The sequence below is a fragment of the Oryctolagus cuniculus genome, chromosome 21 (genome assembly GCF_051225735.1).
Source record: "Oryctolagus cuniculus isolate XC-2025 breed Fujian yellow rabbit chromosome 21, ASM5122573v1, whole genome shotgun sequence".
NCBI classification, from domain to species: domain Eukaryota; kingdom Metazoa; phylum Chordata; class Mammalia; order Lagomorpha; family Leporidae; genus Oryctolagus; species Oryctolagus cuniculus.
In genome coordinates, this window is record NC_142887.1 from 26,815,585 (window position 1) to 26,833,473 (window position 17,889).

Sequence of the window (17,889 nt, forward strand, 5' to 3'; positions counted from 1 at the left end):
GGCCGCCGTCGGGAGAGGGGGGCCCCGGACCCGCTACGGTGGGGGCGGGCACCGACGCCTGGGCAGGGGGCGTCCCAGGATACAGAGCACCGACTGCGAAGCGCCCGCAGCGTCCTGGCCCGACCCCTGCGGGGAGCGGGAGGCCCCGGCTCCTCCCCGCGTCGCAGGCGAGGCGCGGCCCCTTTAAGAGCGCGCGGCCCCGCCCACCCCTCCGGGCCGGATCCGAATTCCTGGGAGGCGGGGCGGAGACGCGGGCGCCGCGGCCGCCGGAGCTGCACCGGGATCCGGATCGCGGCGGCGGCTCCCTGCGGCGGGCCCGGCCCGGCTCCGGCCCGCGCCGGGGCGATGCTCGCCGGGGCCGCGGGATGAGCCAGGTGAGCGCGGGACCCTCGGCGCCCCCGCCCAGCCGCCTCTGTGCCCCGGGGGCTGTGTGACCTTGGGCGGCCCCGCACCCTCTCTGGGCCGCTGCGCACCGGCTTCCCGGAGGCGGCGCGGCCTGGTGCCTGGTGCCTGGTGCGCCACCGGCCAGGCTGCGGGACGCCGGGCCCCCCGCACCCGCCCCGGCACCGCCGCTGCTCTGCGCCCTTCGGCCGGCTCTTGGCCTCTCTGAGCCTCAGTTTCCGCGTCTGTGAAATGGAGACCGCGCCGCGGGCCCAGCGCTGGGCACGGTCGGTCGTCGCTGTTCGCATCCCGACGCCCCGTCCTTAGGGACCCGGGCCTGCCTTCCTGCAAGAGCGGCGGACACCGACCCCTGCCCCCTCCCTGGGGGCCGCAGGCCCAGGCCCCTGTCTTCACCTCTCCAGGTCTGAGCTGTGCACCTGCTTGGAGGGAAGGCCTCGGCCAGTTCCCAACCCCCAACTCCCCCCAAAAAAGACACTTAGGACGCTAAGTCGATTATCGAAACGATCCCGCCGAGGCCGGTGAGGCAGGTAATGTTACCGTACCCATTTCACAGGCCAGGAAACTGAGGTACAAGAGGTTTCTCAGGCATCCGGCCCCCCTCCTGGGACCGGTTGGTGCGGACAGCGGGTGGGTGGCTTGGGCCGCGCTGGGCCCGGCCTCGCAGCACTCCTGACCTGTGTCCCTGCCCGCAGCGACTTGGCTGGCCTGGGCATGGCGGACCCGGTGGCGAGCATCGCCGGCTCTGCGGCCAAGAGCGTGCGGCCCTTCAGCTCGAGCGAGGCCTACGTGGAGGCCATGAAGGAGGACCTGGCCGAGTGGCTGAACGCCTTGTACGGCCTGGGCCTGCCCGGCGGGGGCGACGGCTTCCTGATGGGCCTGGCCACGGGCACGACCCTGTGCCGCCACGCCAACGCCGTCACGGAGGCCGCGCGCGCCCTGGCCGCCGCCCGGCCGGCCCACGGCGTGGCCTTCCAGGCGCACGGCGTGGCGCCCGGCTCCTTCGTGGCCCGCGACAACGTGGCCAGCTTCATCGGCTGGTGCCGCCGCGAGCTGGGCGTGCCCGAGGTGCTCATGTTCGAGACGGAGGACCTGGTGCTGCGCAAGAACGGCAAGAGCGTGGTGCTGTGCCTGCTGGAGGTGGCGCGGCGCGGGGCCCGCCTCGGCCTGCTCGCCCCGCGCCTCGTGCAGTTCGAGCAGGAGATCGAGCGGGAGCTGCGCGCCGCGCCCGCGCCCGGGACGGACGCCGCCGCCGCCGAGGCCGGGGCCGGGGTCGGGGCCGCCGCCCCGCCGGGGGCTCCGCCCCGCGCGCCCCGCATGACGCCCAGCGACCTGCGCAACCTGGATGAGCTGGTGAGTGCGCCCCCGGCCTCGGGGTCAGAGTCCTGGCTCCCTGGCTGTGCCAGCTGTGCACCTGCTAAGCGTTTGCCTGCCTGCCTGCCTTCATCTGCGGGCTGCGGGGAGCCGTGGGGGGCCGTGGGCAGAGTGCCTGGCCTGCGCCCCTGCCCAGAGAGGCCCGGCCAGGAGGGGCTGCCCCTGCCCAGGGTTGGGCCCACCAGCTCCCTCCTCTCCCCGGACCAAGGCGTCCCTGCAGCCCCCGCGGCCGGGTGCAGTGTTTCTTTCTTATCTGCGCTCAGGGCTGCCCTGTGCCTGCCCAGGAGGCGGGAGCCGGATGGCTGCGGGCAGAGGCGGCCGCCCCACCCCCGGCCTGGGCCAGGGTCACCCAAGGCCCCACCTGCTCATTTCCTCCGGCGCCTCTGTGGGCAGGGAGGCGGGCAGGGCCGCCCACACAGCCAGCCTGGCAGCACCGGGCCGGGAGCGCGTGTGCGCTTGTGGGCAACCCAGGCGGGTGGCCTGTTTGTGCTTGTTGGGGTGTGTATCCCACGTGTCTGTGGCACACCCCACACACACACACACACAGATGCCCAGCCTGCAGCTGTGTCCTGGGGCCTGCAGCTCTGTGTCGTTGTCTGCTCCAGGGTCCCTGCAGGCTCGGGGGCTCTTCATCCCGGTCCTGGGCCTTGGGCCTGACCACAGCCCCATCATCGGGTCTTGCTCAGCTCCCCACCCTGCGTGCCAGGGGGAGGGGCCAGTGAAAGGTGCCCTGTGGAAGCCACACCCACGCCTGGGACAAGCCACAGTCTCCACCCCCTGTCCCCGGAAGGAATTACTTCCTCCTGACCCCTGACCTCGCCTGTCCCTGTGGCCTCAGGTGAGGGAGATCCTGGGCCAATGCACCTGTCCAGACCAGTTCCCCATGATCAAGGTCTCCGAGGGCAAGTACCGCGTGGGCGACTCCAGCTTGCTCATCTTCGTGCGGGTAAGTGGGGGCTGCCCTGCACGGTGCGGCCGGGCGGGTGGGCTGCCCGCCCCCGGGGACAGCCCTGACCCGCCCCCGCCGGCTCCCGCAGGTGCTGAGGAGCCACGTGATGGTGCGCGTCGGGGGCGGCTGGGACACGCTGGAGCACTACCTGGACAAGCACGACCCTTGCCGCTGCGCCTCCGCCGGTGCGCACCTGGGCCAGCGGCGGGCGGGCGGGCGGGGCGAGCGGCTGTGGCTCCGCCCCTCACATCCCGCGCCCTCTCCCTGCAGCCCACCGCCCCGTGCAGCCGAGGGCCCGCACCTTCTCCCCCCAGAGGGTGTCACCCATCCCCAGCCCCCGCCCTGGAAGCCCAGTCCTCGGGGCTGAACGCCGGGGCTCCCGGCCCGAGGTGACGCCTCTTAACCTGCGAAGCACAAAGGAGGGGCCCGACACCCCACTCAGGTGAGGCGCAGGGGGGTCAGGGGGACGGGGGTGGGGGGGAGACCCCGCTCAGGTGAGGCGCAGGGGCGTCAGGGGGACGGGGGTGGGGGGGAGACCCCACTCAGGTGAGGTGCAGGGGGGTCAGGGGGACGGGGGTGGGGGGGAGACCCGCTCAGGTGAGGTGCAGGGGGGTCAGGGGGATGGGGCTGAGGGGTCAGAGGGGGCAGGGGAGACCCCGCTCGGGTGAGGTGCAGGGGGGTCAGGGGGACGGGGGTGGGGGGGAGACCCGCTCAGGTGAGGCGCAGGGGGGTCAGGGGGACGGGGCTGAGGGGTCAGAGGGGGCAGGGGAGACCCCGCTCAGGTGAGGTGCAGGGGGGTCAGGGGGACGGGGGTGGGGGGGAGACCCCACTCAGGTGAGGCGCAGGGGGGTCAGGGGGACGGGGCTGAGGGGTCAGAGGGGGCAGGGGAGACCCCGCTCAGGTGTGGTGCAGGGGGTCAGGGGGACGGGGCTGAGGGGGCAGGGGGAGACCCCGCTCAGGGGAGACAGGGGAACCAGGGGACAGGGTGGGGCAAGACCCCGCTCAGGTGAGATGCAGGGGGACTGGGGTACGGGGCTGAAGGGTTCAGAGGGGGTGGGGTGAGACCCCGCTCAGGGGAGACGCAGGGGGTCAGGGGGACCGGCTGAGGGGTTCAGAGGGGGCGGAGCAGGGCGAGACTCCACTCAGGTGAGGCCAGGGGGGCCGGGGGGATAGGGCTGAGGGGCTCAGAGGGAGCGGGGAGAGGTGAGACCCTGCTCAGGTGAAAGGTAGGGGGACTGGGTGATGGGGCTGAGGGGTTCAGAGGGGGTGGGGCAAGGCCCCGCTAGGGAAGTGGGGGGACAGGGCTGAGGGGCTCAGAGGGGGCAGGGTAGGAGGGTGGGGTGAGGTGGGGGGGACATCCGCCCGATGACGGAATCGCCCGAGCGGAGCGGGGCTCAGAGTGACTCACTCCCTGGGAAAAGTTCCCGTGGGTGGGGGTGGGCCTGGCTTCCCGTCTCCATGGCGACCCAGCCAAACCTACAACACAGCCGGGCGGGCCCTGGGGTTTGGGCAGGAGCCAGTCCAACCCCAGCTTCCCTCCGGCCCCCTCTCCCGCGCCTGCCCCCCCCCCCCCCAGCGCAGCTGCAGGAAGCTGCTCAGAGTCTCTCTCACTTCTCCCTGGAAGTCCCCAGGACAGCCGACCCTGACGGCCACCACCCGCACTCCCAGCCCCTCCCGTCAGCCCCCTCTCTCTCTTGTTCCCCTGCCCCAGGCCCCGCGAGCAGCTGCCCCCCAACCCCCGCTCCCGCCGCTACTCTGGGGACAGCGACTCCTCCGCCTCCTCGGCCCAGAGCAGTGCCCGCGGTGACGACACAAGCGCCGGCCCCCGGAGGGAGCGGCCCAGCCGGCGGCTGACCACAGGCACCCCGGCCTCCCCACGGCGGCCCCCTGCCCCACGCAGCCAGTCCCGAGACCGGCTGGAGCGGGGGCGGCCCCGTGCGGCCCCAGGAGGCAGGGGTGCCCAGGTGGCAGCCCCCGGCCCTGCCCGGCGGGCCCGGAGCCAGAGCCGGGAAGGGCAGGCTATACTGCTGGTGCAGCGGGACCGGGACGGGCAGCACTCGTGGGTGCCCCGGGGCAGGGTCAGTGGGGGCTCGGGCAGGAGCACCCCCCAGACGCCGCGCGCCCGCAGCCCTGCGGCACTGCAGACGCCCCGCGCCTCCAGCCCCGGCCCAGCTCTGGGCACCACGCCCGCCAGTGTCTTCCGCACACCCCTGCAGCTGGACCCGCAGCAGGAGCAGCAGCTGTTCCGGCGCCTGGAAGAGGAGTTCCTGGCCAACGCCCGTGCCCTGGAGGCCGCCGCGGGCCGGACCCCCGCCGGCCCGGCCCCTGACTCGGCTCGGGCCCCAGATCCCCCGGCTCCCGACTCGGCCTACTGCTCCTCCAGCTCCTCCTCCTCCTCCCTCAGCGTCCTAGGCGGCAAGTGTGGCCAACCTGGGGACTCCGGGCGGACGGCCAACGGGCTGCCGGGGGCCCGCAGCCAGGCCCTGTCCAGCTCCTCCGATGAAGGCAGCCCCTGCCCCGCCCCCGGGGGGCCTCCGGACGCGCCGGGGAGTCCCCTGGCTGCCCCAGAGCCCTCGAGGACCTGGGCACGGGGCCGCATGGACACACAGCCAGACCGCAAACCTTCACGCATCCCCACGCCGCGGGGCCCTCGCCGCCCGTCTGCACCCCCCGACGTGGGGGCCTGGCCTGCCCTGCACCCCGGCACCCCCAGGGCTGAGCCCGGTTCCTGAACGCGAGGGACCAGTCCGGCCGCCCCCAGACCCCGTTCCTTGTCCTCTTCCTCCGTGGCCTTAACCCCCCTCTGCATCAGGGAGCCCCCCCCTAGGCCTCTTGAGCACAGACCTCATGGGACCAGACCCCTCGGGACCACTCGGCACGATGGGACCTCTGTTGTACATTCCGGTTGAGGGATGAGTGTTGCTATTTAATTACTAATATTATTGAATGCCTTAGAGGAGCCGGGCCTGCCCGGTGTTCTGAGGACCTGTGGTCCGGCAGAGCCTCTGACAGTAAAAGTTTTGCTCCAGCCACCTGTCTGTCGCTCGGGGACGCGGGGCGGGGCTGGGGTCCGCGCCGGGAGCTCTTCCATACAAGCTGGGGTTCACCACTGGGGGCCACACCAGGCAGCCCTGGCCTCGAGGCTGAAGGCTGCGTCCCGCCCAGCAGACAGACCCCAGGTGCTCAGGATCGGCTGCACTTTTATTACCTCGCAAGAGGTGTGGCTTAACGAGGAGGTCCGCCGAGCAGTCCGAGCGCTTCCAATCAGAGGCATCGCCCGGTCCTCTCCAACCAATGGGGCGCAACCCGACCGAGGCCAGAAAGGACCGATTTTGTCCAATGGGGCCGGAGGCCTGGCCGACGAGGTCCAGTGAGGTTCCCAAAGGCGCACGGCCCAAGAAACTGCGGGGGGCGGGGCTCTGTTCATCCAATCAGAGAGGAGAGTCTGCCCTGCCCAATCCGAGCCCAGCTGGGCAAGCTTGTCCAATCCGCGTCCCTGGCTGGTCCGGGGGGCGGCGTCCCGCGCGGTCACATGAGGCTGCAGCGCGCCGGGTGCAGCGCCCCCTGCAGGCGCAGGGCCGGGTGCGCGGGGCGGGCGCGCACGAGCGCGCAGCGCAGCAGCTCGCGGAAGAGGCGCAGCACGTGCCAGTTGTACTTGGCCGAGCACTCGAGGTAGCCGCAGCGCCAGCCCCTGCGCACCAGGGCGGCCAGCGCGCGCCGGGGCCCGAAGCGCAGCCGCTGCCGGTCCCGCTTGTTGCCGACCACGAGGATGGGCGCCTCGGGGGCCCCTGCCGGCCTGGGACCCGGGCACAAGTGAGAGGCGCGGGACCGGGACCCCGCGGCCGGCGAGCCCCCGCCCACCCGGAGGGTGTCTGCACGCAGGCGCAGCCTCTCCCAAGGCCGCAGATTCCCGCCCCAGCAAACACCAGGCCCGCGTGGGCTAAGGACCACACACAGCTGAGACCGCACGGGCAGCGGCCCACGACGAGGGGAGCTCGTCCTTGTCCCTCCCCGGCACGCGCCCCCGCCCCTACCTGGTCTCGGCGATCCGCTGCCGTAGCGCCTTCACGTAGTCGAAGCTGTCCGGGCTGCAGATGTCGTAGACCAGCACGAAGGCGTCCGTGTCCTGCAGGCTGCAGTCCTTCGGGTCCGGCCACTCCTGGGGACGGGAGGCCGGCGTTGGCGGGCGCCCCCTGCCCCCGGCCCGGGCTGCCCGTTACAGCCACACGCGGCTCCGCCAAGGGCTCGTCCCCTATCTGCGCCCCCCACTCGAGCCCTACCTGCGGTCGCCTGGAGCCTGGAGGCCCCCAGACTTCGCCTCCGCCCCCTTGGGAGGGGCTCTCCTCTCTGCTCCGCACTCCCATCTTCCCCTTCCTCCCCCCAGCTTTCCCCAAGCTCAACCCGGGTGGGGCCTCTCTCTCCTCCCTATAACGCCCGGGCTGCGCCACGCCCCCGAGACCACGGAGCGCGGGCAGCTGTGCGCGCTCCAGTTCCGGCTTGTGCACCTGCGGCGCTTGTCCACCTGCCAGGCTCTGGCCCCTTCTTTCGCACAAAACTTCACTCGGCCCTCCAGGCTCAGCTCAAACGCCACCCCCTCAGGGAAGCCCTGCTCAATCCTACCTGCTGCCTTCCTCTTCACCTCTCAGCAGCATCCAGCTCCAAGGACTGGGGTGGGGGTGGGGGGTCCGTCCTGGACTTTGCACAGATTACTAAAGAAGTCTCTGCTCCGGGCCACGGGGGTGAGGGTGCAGAGAAGGACCGCTTCCCTCCCCACACACACCCCGCACACCCCGCGAGGGTACGCCCCTGGGCCTGACCCCACCTCTCTCCCACTACGGCTGTGCGCAAGGCCCCAGGCGGCGAGGGTAGCGGCAGGCACCCGCGCCTTCGTCCTGGGGCGCACGGACACCGGAACCCCCACCCCCTCCCTCGATCCCCGCGCGGCCCCGCACGTGCGCACCGAGCACAAGCGCTTCCTCCGGTCCCCACGCCCCTGCCCGCCCCTCGGACCGCTACCTCGAGACCCCCGGGGCTGGGGCCGGGGCCGGCGACGTCGCCGTCGCGGATGCTCAGGTCGTAGACCGCGCCGTCGAGCAGCACCGCGGGCCGGTAGAGGTGGGGCCCGTCCGTGGGCCGGTGGCGCTCCGGGTAGTCCCCGAACAGGAACTGGCGGATGATGGCCGTCTTGCCCACGCCCGGGGCGCCCAGAACGGCCACCCGCAGGCTGCCCCCCATGGCCGGCCCACGCCGGGAAGCCTCATGGGCCGACGCCCGCCCTGGCGCGCCCCGGCGTCCCCCCGAGGACCGAGCCGGCGGCGGCCGCACGAGCGGCTCCGGCGGGCGCCGAGGACCGGGAGCGAACGCACCCGGCGCGCCGCGCGCAGACACCGCCTCCAATCCGCCCCGCGGCGCGATCGAGGTGCGACCTCCTCGCGGCGCCGCGGTCCTCCCGCCCCCTAAGTCCTCCTCCCGCTCCGGCGCCGGGAGTCGCCGCCTCAGCCGCGGCGCGAGCGAGCGAGCGAGCGAGCGCGCGGGGCCTCCCGCAGGCGGCGATGAGGTAACCGCCGCCGCCCTTCCCCCCGCCGCCCCTCCCGGGTCCCGGGGAGGTGACGGGGTGGGGCGGGGGGCCGGCGGGGGACCCGGGGCAGGGGCGGGACCCCTCGGCCAGGGCCGGAATGCAGGTTCCCTGCCCGCGCGCTCGCCGCCCCGCGCTGGTCCCGCGCCGCCCCGGGGCTCCCGGAGTCCAGCCGCCCGGGGTCGCGTCGGGCCCAGGCGCGTGACCTTGGGTGGCCCGCCGCACTGCGCCGGGCCCCTGCCCGGGATGGCCGAGGCCCACTACGTGCCGGGTAGTTCGAGACCGAAGGAAACTGAGGCCGGGGAGGGGACTCTCCACCGTGGGCAGGGCAGCAGGGTCCCCTGGCCGCCCCCGCTCTCCCCGTTGCCCCGCACTGGACAAGGTTTCAAGCCGCCGTGGTGCGGGGAGGCAGGGCTGGAGGGGCCAGCGCCTTGGCCCCCAGTCCGTCCCTGGAAGGTGAATAAGCACAGAATGTTCCAGAAATCGGCTTTGTTCCTGCGGGAGCCTGCACCTGTGGCTTCCCTCAAAGGGGTGCGAACCAGAACCCCAGAGCCCCAGAGCCCAAACCCGCACTCCCAGAGCTGCGTGAGGAATTCCCAGTGGGGGCTTCCCCGTCTCCAATTGCCGGCTTATCTTTGGCCTTATTTGCTCATCTCTTCAACCAATATTTCCCATCTTACGGCTTGCCAGGGCGTGAGAGGAACTTTTTTTTTTTCCTAAGGTAAAATGTCCTGGCTTAAGAGGGAAGGTTCTAGAACATAGGGGGTCTTGGACAACAACCCACCCCAGCCTACCGGAAGTGGAGCCAGGGAGGCCGGTGGATGGCCGCTGGCAGGTGTCTCTCACAACAGTGGATTCCCACCCTCCATCATGGACCCAGCTCCACGTTCTTTTTTTACAGCATTTATTTAAACTCATTTTTATTTACTTGAAAGGCAGAGGTAGCTCCCATCTGCCGGCTCACTCCCCGAATGCCCACAACAGCCAGGTGAAGCCAGGAGCGGGGAACTCCACCCAGTCTCCCACGTAGGAGGCAGGGCCCCAAGTACTTGAGCCATCCCCTGCTGCCTCCCGGGAGTGCGATAGCAGGAAGTGGAGCAGGGGCTTGAACCCAGGCACCCAGCATGGGATAGGGTGTCCCGAGTAGTCCCTACAGGACGTCCCTGGGCCCCGCGGGGCTTCTCAGCGCGACTTGTCTGGGGGAGGAAGGAGGACTGTGGACCGGGAGTGTCCCATGGCTGCCCAGCGTCCCGCTCACTGCACTGGCTGACCCCTTCCCCAGGAGACTGCACCAGCGCCCCCAGAGCAGCCCCCCACTTGGCGAGACCTGCGCTGCACGGAGCCCTGGCTCCTAGCCGCCTGCTCCGAAGGCTGAGGCAGGCGGCTGTTTGGCCATAGTCGTATGTCAGCATGGGGACCGGCACCCAGGACCCTGGCTCTGAGCCTGACGGCTTCAGAAGCCCCCAGGGGCCCGAGGGCCTGTGGCCCTGCAGCAGATGGGTGGCTTTGGGGAGTCACTGTAGGAGCTGGGCTGAGCCAGGCTTCCCAGAGACCAGTAAGCCGGACAACATGGGGTCCCTAGCAGCCTGGTGCGGGGATTTCGGCTTTTCTCCGAATGTTTCTTTTCCACGGAGAAGCTGTGGGGTTGCTATGTGCTGGCCCACCCCATACCTCTTCCCAGGGGGCCCCCCAGCCCTCTCGCATGCCCCACCCAGTGCTGTGGGGACTGCTCACCAGACCAACACACAAGAGCCAGGACCTGGCTCTGGGCACAGTGGCCAAGCCAGTTACTGCCAGTCCTCTGTGGTTCATAGGGGAGGCAGCCATGCAGCCGGCTACGGACAGAGGGAGACAGGAACCCTGGGCCCATGTGGGCCTGGAGAGGTAAGGGGGCCTGGAAGGGCCCAATGACACTCCCAGCCAAGCCCTGAGGGACCAAACCACGGATGTGGGCCAGACTCGAGGTGGCGGAGGGGGCTGGGCAAGGGCAGGGGCCTGGCACGGGGCTCTGCTTCCACCTGCTCACTGCCACAGCCTCACAACACTGCCAGCTGCACAGATCCCTCCCGGCCTCCACCCTCCCGGCCTCCACCCTCCCGGCTTCCACCCAGGCTTCCCTACCTCCCCTGAGGTCAAGCACCCCAGGCTGCATCCAGCTCCAAAGGCCATTTGCTCTGGGCTCCCTTGGCCAAGCTGTCCGGGCCACGCCACCCACGAGTCGCGGTCGGTCCCTGCCACACCACGGCTCCACAACTTCTTGTCCCAGCCGTGAGTCACCTCCTTGCGCCCTGGGTGGGGGTCACTGCTCCCACTCAGTGGTGTCCACGGTGGCCCCTGAGCCCCTAAAGGCCGGCTGGCTCTTGCAGCCACTGGGACGTGGGAAGCAGCACAGACTGGGCTTGCAGCTCCCTGCAGGGGGTCCTCGTGGGTTGGAAGCCCCTCCCAGCACCATGTCATCTGTGCAGGCTGGGAGCTGAGCCTCAGTTTCCCTCTCTGTCCAGGGGGAAATCATGTTCCTGACCATCTGGTCCAGTCGCGATGAGTGAGACTGGCGAGGGGACAGTTTGTACATACAAAACAATTCCACCGAAAATGTTGTTTATTATTTGAAAGGCAGACAGAGACAGGCAGAGGGAGACCTCCTGCCTGCTGGTTTGTTCCCCAAATGCCTGCAACTGTCAAGGCAGGATCAAAGCTAGGAGTGAGGGCCAGCCCAGTGGCGCAGTAGGTTAAGGCTCCACCTGCAGTGCTGGCATCCCCTATGGGTGCCGGTTCGAGTCCTGGCTGCTCCACTTCTGATCCAGCTCCTTGCTAATGCACCTGGGAAAGCGCTGGAGGATGGCTCAAGTGCTTGGGCCCCTGCACCCACGTGGAAGACCCAGGTGAAGCTCCTGGCTCCTGGCCATTGCGGCTATTTGGGGAGTGAACCAGCAGATGGAAGACTTTTTCTCTCTCTCCCTCTCTGCAACTCTGCCTTTCAAATTAAAAAAAAAAAAAAAAAGGTTAGGAGGTTAGGAGCCAAGAACTCCCTCTGGGTCTCCCACCTGCTGCCTCCCAGGGTGTGCACTGGCAGGAAGCTGGTATTGGAAGTAGAGCTGGGACTGAAACCCAGGCATTCTTGAGATGCAGGTGTCCCGAGTCAGATTTTTTATTTTTTAAGATTTATTTTTGAAAGGCAAAGTTACAAGGAGGGAGAGGCAGAGAGAGAGAGAGCAGGAGAGAGAGCAGGAGAGAGAGTGAGTCTTCCATCTGCTGGTTCACTCCCCAAATGCCCCAACAGCCAGGGCTGGGCCAGGCTGAAAAGAGGATCCAGGAGCAGGAGCTTCTTCCGGGTCTCCCACGTGGGTGCAGGGGCCCAAGGACTTGGGTCATCTTCCCCTGCTATCCCAGGCCATGGTAGAGAGCTGGATCGGAAATGGAGCAGCCAGGACCAGAACCGGTGCCTATACAGGTTGCTGGCAACTCAGGCGGCAGCTTTTACTCACGACGCCGCAGTGCCAGCCCTTGAACCCTCATTTCTAATAGCGCTCTCCAGCACAAGGAACCAGAGCCGTCCTCAGAGAAATGACTGCTTCTAGGGTTTGGGGAGAACAAAGATGAGCCTGGAGCATACACACCACAGAGGTGCCCCCAAAAGGTGCTCCAAAAATCCAAGGACGGTGACACGTCACAGGGACCGCGGAGCCTGCCGGACAGCGCTCCCAACAGCCAGAGCTGGAACAGTGGAAGCAACAAATGGAATAATGTTGTGCTGGATTAAACCCAAGTCCTGAAATAAATGCCCACGAGCGCACCTGCTGTCGGCGGTTGAATAACAACCACGGGAGAAGCAGATCTCTCCCACGGCAGAATTCCAGACGCCCTCTGCAGCGCCTCACTCCCCCGTGGCCCTCCCCGCGAGGGCTGCGCTCAGCAATTTGCTTCCAGAGGAGAGAGCGTGCAGAGAGGGGCGAAAGTCACTCCACAGGCGAGAAACCTGCAGACGCGACCTTGGCCGGGCAGTGGAGCGAGCAGTGGAGCGGACAGCACGTGACCGCGATGTGAGGAGACCGCAAGGGCAGTGCTGTGTTACCTTCTGAAAATCCCAGACCCCCAGCCGTGAGGGAAGCACCAGACAAACCCAGACCGAGCACCTCACCTGACCAGGACGTCTGGAGACGGCCAGATGCGGGTAAAGCAAGCCCTGACAACGTGTCACAGACGTAGGGGACAGAAGAGGACGTGGAATTGGTGTGTCCTGGGTGGCGGGGACATGAATGGCAAAACTGGTGACATCTCAAGTCTGGAGCATAGTAAAAATCACATATCCCATGTTACTAGTCCTAAGTTATCAACATCTAGCAGTCCCAGGTTCCTGTGTATTTGTGAACGTATTTACATTGGAAGAATGGGAGAGGGCCCGTTCACAACAGGAACCCCACAGGGCCGGTGCTGTGGAGTAGCCGGTAAAGCTGCTGCCTGCAGTGCTGGCATCCCATAAGGGCCCCAGTTAGAGTCCCAGCTGCTCCACTTCCGATCCAGCTCCCTGCTAATGTGCCTGGGAAAGCAGGGGAAGATGGCCCAAGTCCTTGGACCCCCACACCCACGTGGGAGATCTGGAAGAAGCTCCTAGCTCTTTTCAGCCTGGCCCAGCCCTGGCCAGCTATTGCGGCCATTTGGGGAGTGAACCAGGGGATGAAAGACCTCTTTCTCTGCCTCTCTCTCTCTGTAATTCTGCCTTTCAAATAAGTAGCTTTTTTTTAAAGCCCCATTTGGAAAATATTTATGAATACATGTAATAATAAATATGCATATAAGAACTAATTTTTTTAAATATTTATTTGAAAGTCAGAGCTACACAGAGAGAAGGAGAGGTGGCGGGGGGAGATTTTCCATCCACTGGTTCACTCCCCAATTGGCCACAATGGCCAGAGCTGCGCCGATCCGAAGCCAGGAGCCAGGAGCTTCTTCCGGGTCTCCCACACAGGTGCAGGGGCCCAAGCACTTGGGCCATCTTCTACTGCTTTCCCAGGCCACAGCAGTGAGCTGGATCGGAAGTAGAGCAGCCGGGACTAGAACCGGTGCTCACATGGGATGCTGGTGCTGGCGCTTCAGGCAGCAGCTTTACCCACTACACCACAGCGCCAGCCCCAAGAACTAAGTTTTAAAACTTTTTATTTTATTTGAAAAGCAGAAACACAGAGATTGACAAAGAGATTTTCCCATCTACTGGTATTCTCCCAAAATGCCAGCAACAGCCAGGAACTCAATCTGGGTCTCCCATGTGGGTGGCAGAGACCCAAGAACTTGAACCATCACTGCTACCTCCCAGGGTGCACATTACCAGGAAGCCGGAATTGGAAGCAGAGCCAGCACTGGAACCCAGGCACTGCACTTGGGATGTGGGTGTCCCAAGTGGCATCTTTTTTTTTTTTTTTTAAAGATTTATCTATTTATTTGAAAAAGTTACACAGAGAGAGGAGAGAGAGATGTCTTCCATCCTCTGATTCACTCCCCAGATGGCTGCAACGGCCAGAGCTGCGCCAATCTGAAGCCAGGAGCCAGGAGCTTCTTCCGGGTCTCCCACACAGGTGCAGGGGCCCAAACACTTGAGCCATCTTCTACTGCTTTCCCAGGCCACAGCAGAGAGCTGGATCGGAAGTAGAGCAGCCAGGTCTGGAACCGGCACCCATATGGGATGCCGGCGCTTCAGGCCAGGGCATTAACCCGCTGCGCTGCAGCACCGGCCCCCAAGTGACATCTTTTTTTTTTTTTTTTTTTTTTTAATTAAAGATTTACTTTATTTGCTTCAAATGCAGAGTGACAGAGGAAAAGATCTTCCATCCACTCTCCAAATAGCTGCAACAGCCAGGGCTGGGCCAGGAGCCTGGAATTCCGTGTGGGTCTCCATGTGGGTGGCAGGGGCCCAAGCACTTGCTGCTTTTCCAAAGGTGGCTTAACCATAACGCCGGTTCCTTTGCTGGTTCCTTGATGATGCCAGATTTTCAGCCCCTTGCATGTTCAACAGCCAATGCTTGTGTTTGTAGAAGACTATGGAGAACTGCGAAGGACAAGCTCTTGAACTTTGCCTCAGAATCAGGAGGTCCGCATGGTTAAGAGAGGCCTGTGGCTCTGGTGACATCGTCAAGTCTGGCTCTGCCCAGCTCTTAACTCCGTAGCTGCACAGCAGGACTCCCAAGTGACATCTTAATGACTGTACCACAAATGCACCCCTGATCGTGCATTGTGGTGCAGTGGGCTAAGCCGCCACCTGTGATGTCAGCATCCCATATTTGCAGCCGTTTGAGTCCCTCCTGTTCCACTTCTGATCCAGCTCCCTACTGATGCGTTTGGAAAAGCAGTGGAAGTTGGCCCAAGGGTTTGGGCTCCTGCCACACATGTGGGAGACCCTGGAAGGAGGTCCTGACTCCTGGCTTCAGCATGTTGCAGGCCCATCTGTTGCGGCCATTTAGGGAGTGAACCAGAGGATGTAAGATCTCTTTCTCAGTAATTCTTTCAAATAAATAAAATACATCTTAAGAACAATTTTTATTTTGAAAGGAAGAGAGATTTTTCCATCCACTGGCTCGCCGCTCAAATACTTACAACAACTGGAGCTGGGCTAGGCGGAAACCAGGAGTTTGGAGCTCAATCCAGCTCTGCAGGTGGGTGGCAGGGACCCGAGTACTGGAGTCCTCACTGCTGCCTCCAGGGCGTGCAGAGTGGGGAACTGCGTTGGAAGCAGAGCTGGGTCCTGAACACAGGGACTGTGAGGTGGGATGCGGGCGTCTCAAGTGGAGACGTAACTGCCGTGCCAAGCGCCCTCATTGACGAACTTTATTTGGAAGGCACAGTGATAGGGAGAGGAGAGGAGGCGGGGTGGGGGTGGGGGAAATTTCCCCCTGATGGCTCACGCCCCAGATGCCTACAATAGCCAGGTCTCTCCTGTGGGTGGCAGGAAGCCCAGTACCCAGGACATCACCTGTCGCCTCCCTGAGGCATCAGCAGGAGGTTGGATGTGATGGGGAGGTGGAAGTCCCAGGCACTCGGATGTGGGCTGTGGGGGTCTCAAAGCAGCAGCTTAACTCGCTGTGCCACCATGCTGGCTGCATATAAGAAAATTACTTATGATATTACAGAGATGCAAAAGAAAAACTGATGAAAAGGCATTGATTCTTGGGGCTGGCATTGTGGCTTAGCGGGTAAAGCAGTGCCTGCAGTGCCAGCATCCCATATGGGTGCCAGTTCAAATCCCAGCTGCTCCACTTCCGATCCAGTTCCTTGCTATGGCCTGGGAAAGCAGTAGAAGATGGCCCAAGTCCTTGGGACCCTGCATCCGCGTGGGAGACAAGGAAAAAGCTCCTGGCTTCAGATGGGCCCAGTTCTGGCCATTGCAGCTATTTGGGGAGTGAACCAGGGGATGGAAGACCTCTCTCTCTCTCTCTCTCTCTCTAACTCTACCTTTCAAATAAATTAACTTTTAAAAAAGAAAAGGCATTGATTCTTGTGTTTGTGTATAAAGACCCAATATTGTTATTTTTAATTTGCATGTAAAATGTATTTGAAAGGCAGAGAGAGAGAGAGAGAGAGAGAGATCTCCCATCCACTGGTTTACTCCCTAAGTGTTCACAACAGCCAGAGCTGAGCCCGGCCAAAGCCAGGAGCCAGGAGCTCTGTCCAGGTCTCCCACAGGGGACGGCAAAGGGCCCGAGCACTTGAGCCCTCATCTGCTGCCTCCCAGGGTGCACATGAGCAGGAAGCTGGAGTTGGGATGGAGCCGGACTCAAACCCAGGCTCTCTGACACGACACCTGAAGGGATGCATCAGTACCCACCCCCAATATTATTACTGACATAACTCCTCCTCTTTTTTTTTTTTTTTTTTTTTTTTTGACAGGCAGAGTGGACAGTGAGAGAAAGAGAGAAAGGTCTTCCTTTTGCCGTTGGTTCATCCTCCAGTGGCCGCCACGGCCGGCGCACTGCGCTGATCCGAAGGCAGGAGCCAGGTGCTTCTCCTGGTCTCCCATGGGGTGCAGGGCCCAGGCACTTGGGCCATCCTCCACTGCACTCCCTGGCCACAGCAGAGAGCTGGCCTGGAAGAGGGGCAACCGGGACAGAATCCGGTGCCCTAACCGGGACTAGAACCCGGTGTGCCGGCGCTGCAAGGCGAAGGATTAGCCTAGTGAGCCGCGGCGCCGGCTATTGACATAACTATAAGGATGTCAAGTCTCTGTAATTCAAACATGTGATCCAAATAAAAATGCCAATTTTTTTAAGATGAGCTAGGGCCAGGTCTTTGGCCTAGCAGGTCAGATGCCACCACAGACACCGGCATCCCATATCCGAGTGCCTGGGTCTGAGTGCCAGCTCTACTCCCGATGCCCCCTCTAATGCACACCCTGCTCAGGCCCCTGCACCCACCTGGGAGACCTGGGTGGAGCTCCCAGTTCCTGGCTTTGGCCTGGCCCAGCCCTGGCTGTTGTGGGCATTTGGGGAGTGAACCAGTGGATGGGAGATCTCTTTCTTTGCCTTTCAAACAAATAAGCAAAAATTAAGAAGAAACATAAAAAGACAGATTAATTCTAAAGTTCAAATGGGACAAGAGGGGTCAGCGTTTTGGCGGAGCTGGTTAAGCTGCCACCTGAAGCTCCAGTATCCCATATGGGTGCCAGTTTGAGTCTTGGCTGCTCCATTTTTTTTTTTTTTTTTTTAAAGAGAAAGGACCAAGTAGGCCCACATTAGCCTCTATTTTTTTTTTTTTAATTTATTTATCTGAAAGGCAGAGGTACAGAGAGGCTGAGGCAAAGAGAGAGAGAGGTAAGAGAGATTTTTTATTTGCTGGTTCACTCCCCAAACACCGCCGCCATGGCTGGAGCTGCGCTTATCCGGAGCCAGGAGCTTCTTTTGGGTCTCTCACACAGGTACAGGGGCCAAGGGACTTGGGCCATCTTCCACTGCTTTCCCAGGCCATAGCAGAGAGCTGGATTGGAGGTGGACCAGCCAGGACTCGAACTGGCGCCCATGTGGGATGCTGGCACTGCAGGCGGCGGCTTTACCCACTACGCCACAGCGCTGGCCCCTGCTCCACTTCTGATCCAGCTCCCTGCTAATGTGCCTGGGAAAGCAGTGGAAGATGGGCCAAGCGATTGGGTCCCTGTTACTCACATGCGAGACCTGGAGGAAGCTCCTGGCCCCTGGCTTCGACCTGGCTCAGCCCTGACAGTTGCGGCCATTTGGAAGAGAACCAGTGGATGGAAGCTCTGTCTCTTTCTCTCTCCTCTCCTTGTAACTCTGCCTTTCAAATAAATAAATACATCTAAAAAAAAAAAAAAAGGGACAGAGAGAGGGAGTAAGAGGGGGAACAGGAAGCCACTGCAAGTCACCAAACACAAAAGCCTTTTTTAGAGGCAGAAGGCACTGAACAGATTCTCGGGTACAGAAGAGACTCCGAAAGGCACCCAAATACATGTGGGAACTGCGTGTGTGACACAAGCGGCATTTCAGATCGTGGAGAGATGAATTATTCAGTAGGTGCTGCGGAGACAACTGGGGACCATCTGGGGAGAGGGGAGGCTGGATCCCAACCTCCACCCTACCGAAAGGCCAGATGGAGC

At 63.9% G+C, this 17,889-nt stretch overlaps 2 protein-coding genes across 4 annotated transcripts; one reads left to right on the top strand and one right to left on the bottom strand.

Annotated features, from left to right (window-relative positions):
* Positions 1–217: 217 nt before the first annotated feature.
* GAS2L1 (growth arrest specific 2 like 1) lies at positions 218–5,750 on the top strand. The gene is made up of 6 exons (XM_070065759.2): positions 218–374; positions 1,095–1,752; positions 2,612–2,719; positions 2,811–2,907; positions 2,993–3,164; positions 4,434–5,750. The coding sequence occupies exons 2-6, from the start codon at positions 1,114–1,116 to the stop codon at positions 5,452–5,454; spliced, it is 2,037 nt and encodes a 678-aa protein (XP_069921860.2). The 5' UTR covers positions 218–374; positions 1,095–1,113; the 3' UTR covers positions 5,455–5,750.
* Positions 5,751–5,905: 155 nt separating this feature from the next.
* Positions 5,906–8,213, bottom strand: RASL10A (RAS like family 10 member A). 3 transcript variants are annotated; one of them, XM_070065780.2, is made up of 3 exons: positions 7,739–8,213; positions 6,757–6,881; positions 5,906–6,518 (listed from the first exon to the last, which is right to left on the bottom strand). In XM_070065780.2, the coding sequence occupies exons 1-3, from the start codon at positions 7,955–7,957 to the stop codon at positions 6,251–6,253; spliced, it is 612 nt and encodes a 203-aa protein (XP_069921881.1). In that variant the 5' UTR covers positions 7,958–8,213; the 3' UTR covers positions 5,906–6,250. The 3 variants fall into 3 exon arrangements, 2 of the variants coding, with proteins under 2 accessions (XP_069921881.1, XP_089179470.1); XM_089323344.1 differs by lacking the exon at positions 7,739–8,213 and adding an exon at positions 7,003–7,335; XR_016227315.1 differs by lacking the exon at positions 7,739–8,213 and adding an exon at positions 7,343–7,724 and having other exon boundaries at positions 6,508–6,518.
* Between the last annotated feature and the right edge of the window lie 9,676 nt (positions 8,214–17,889).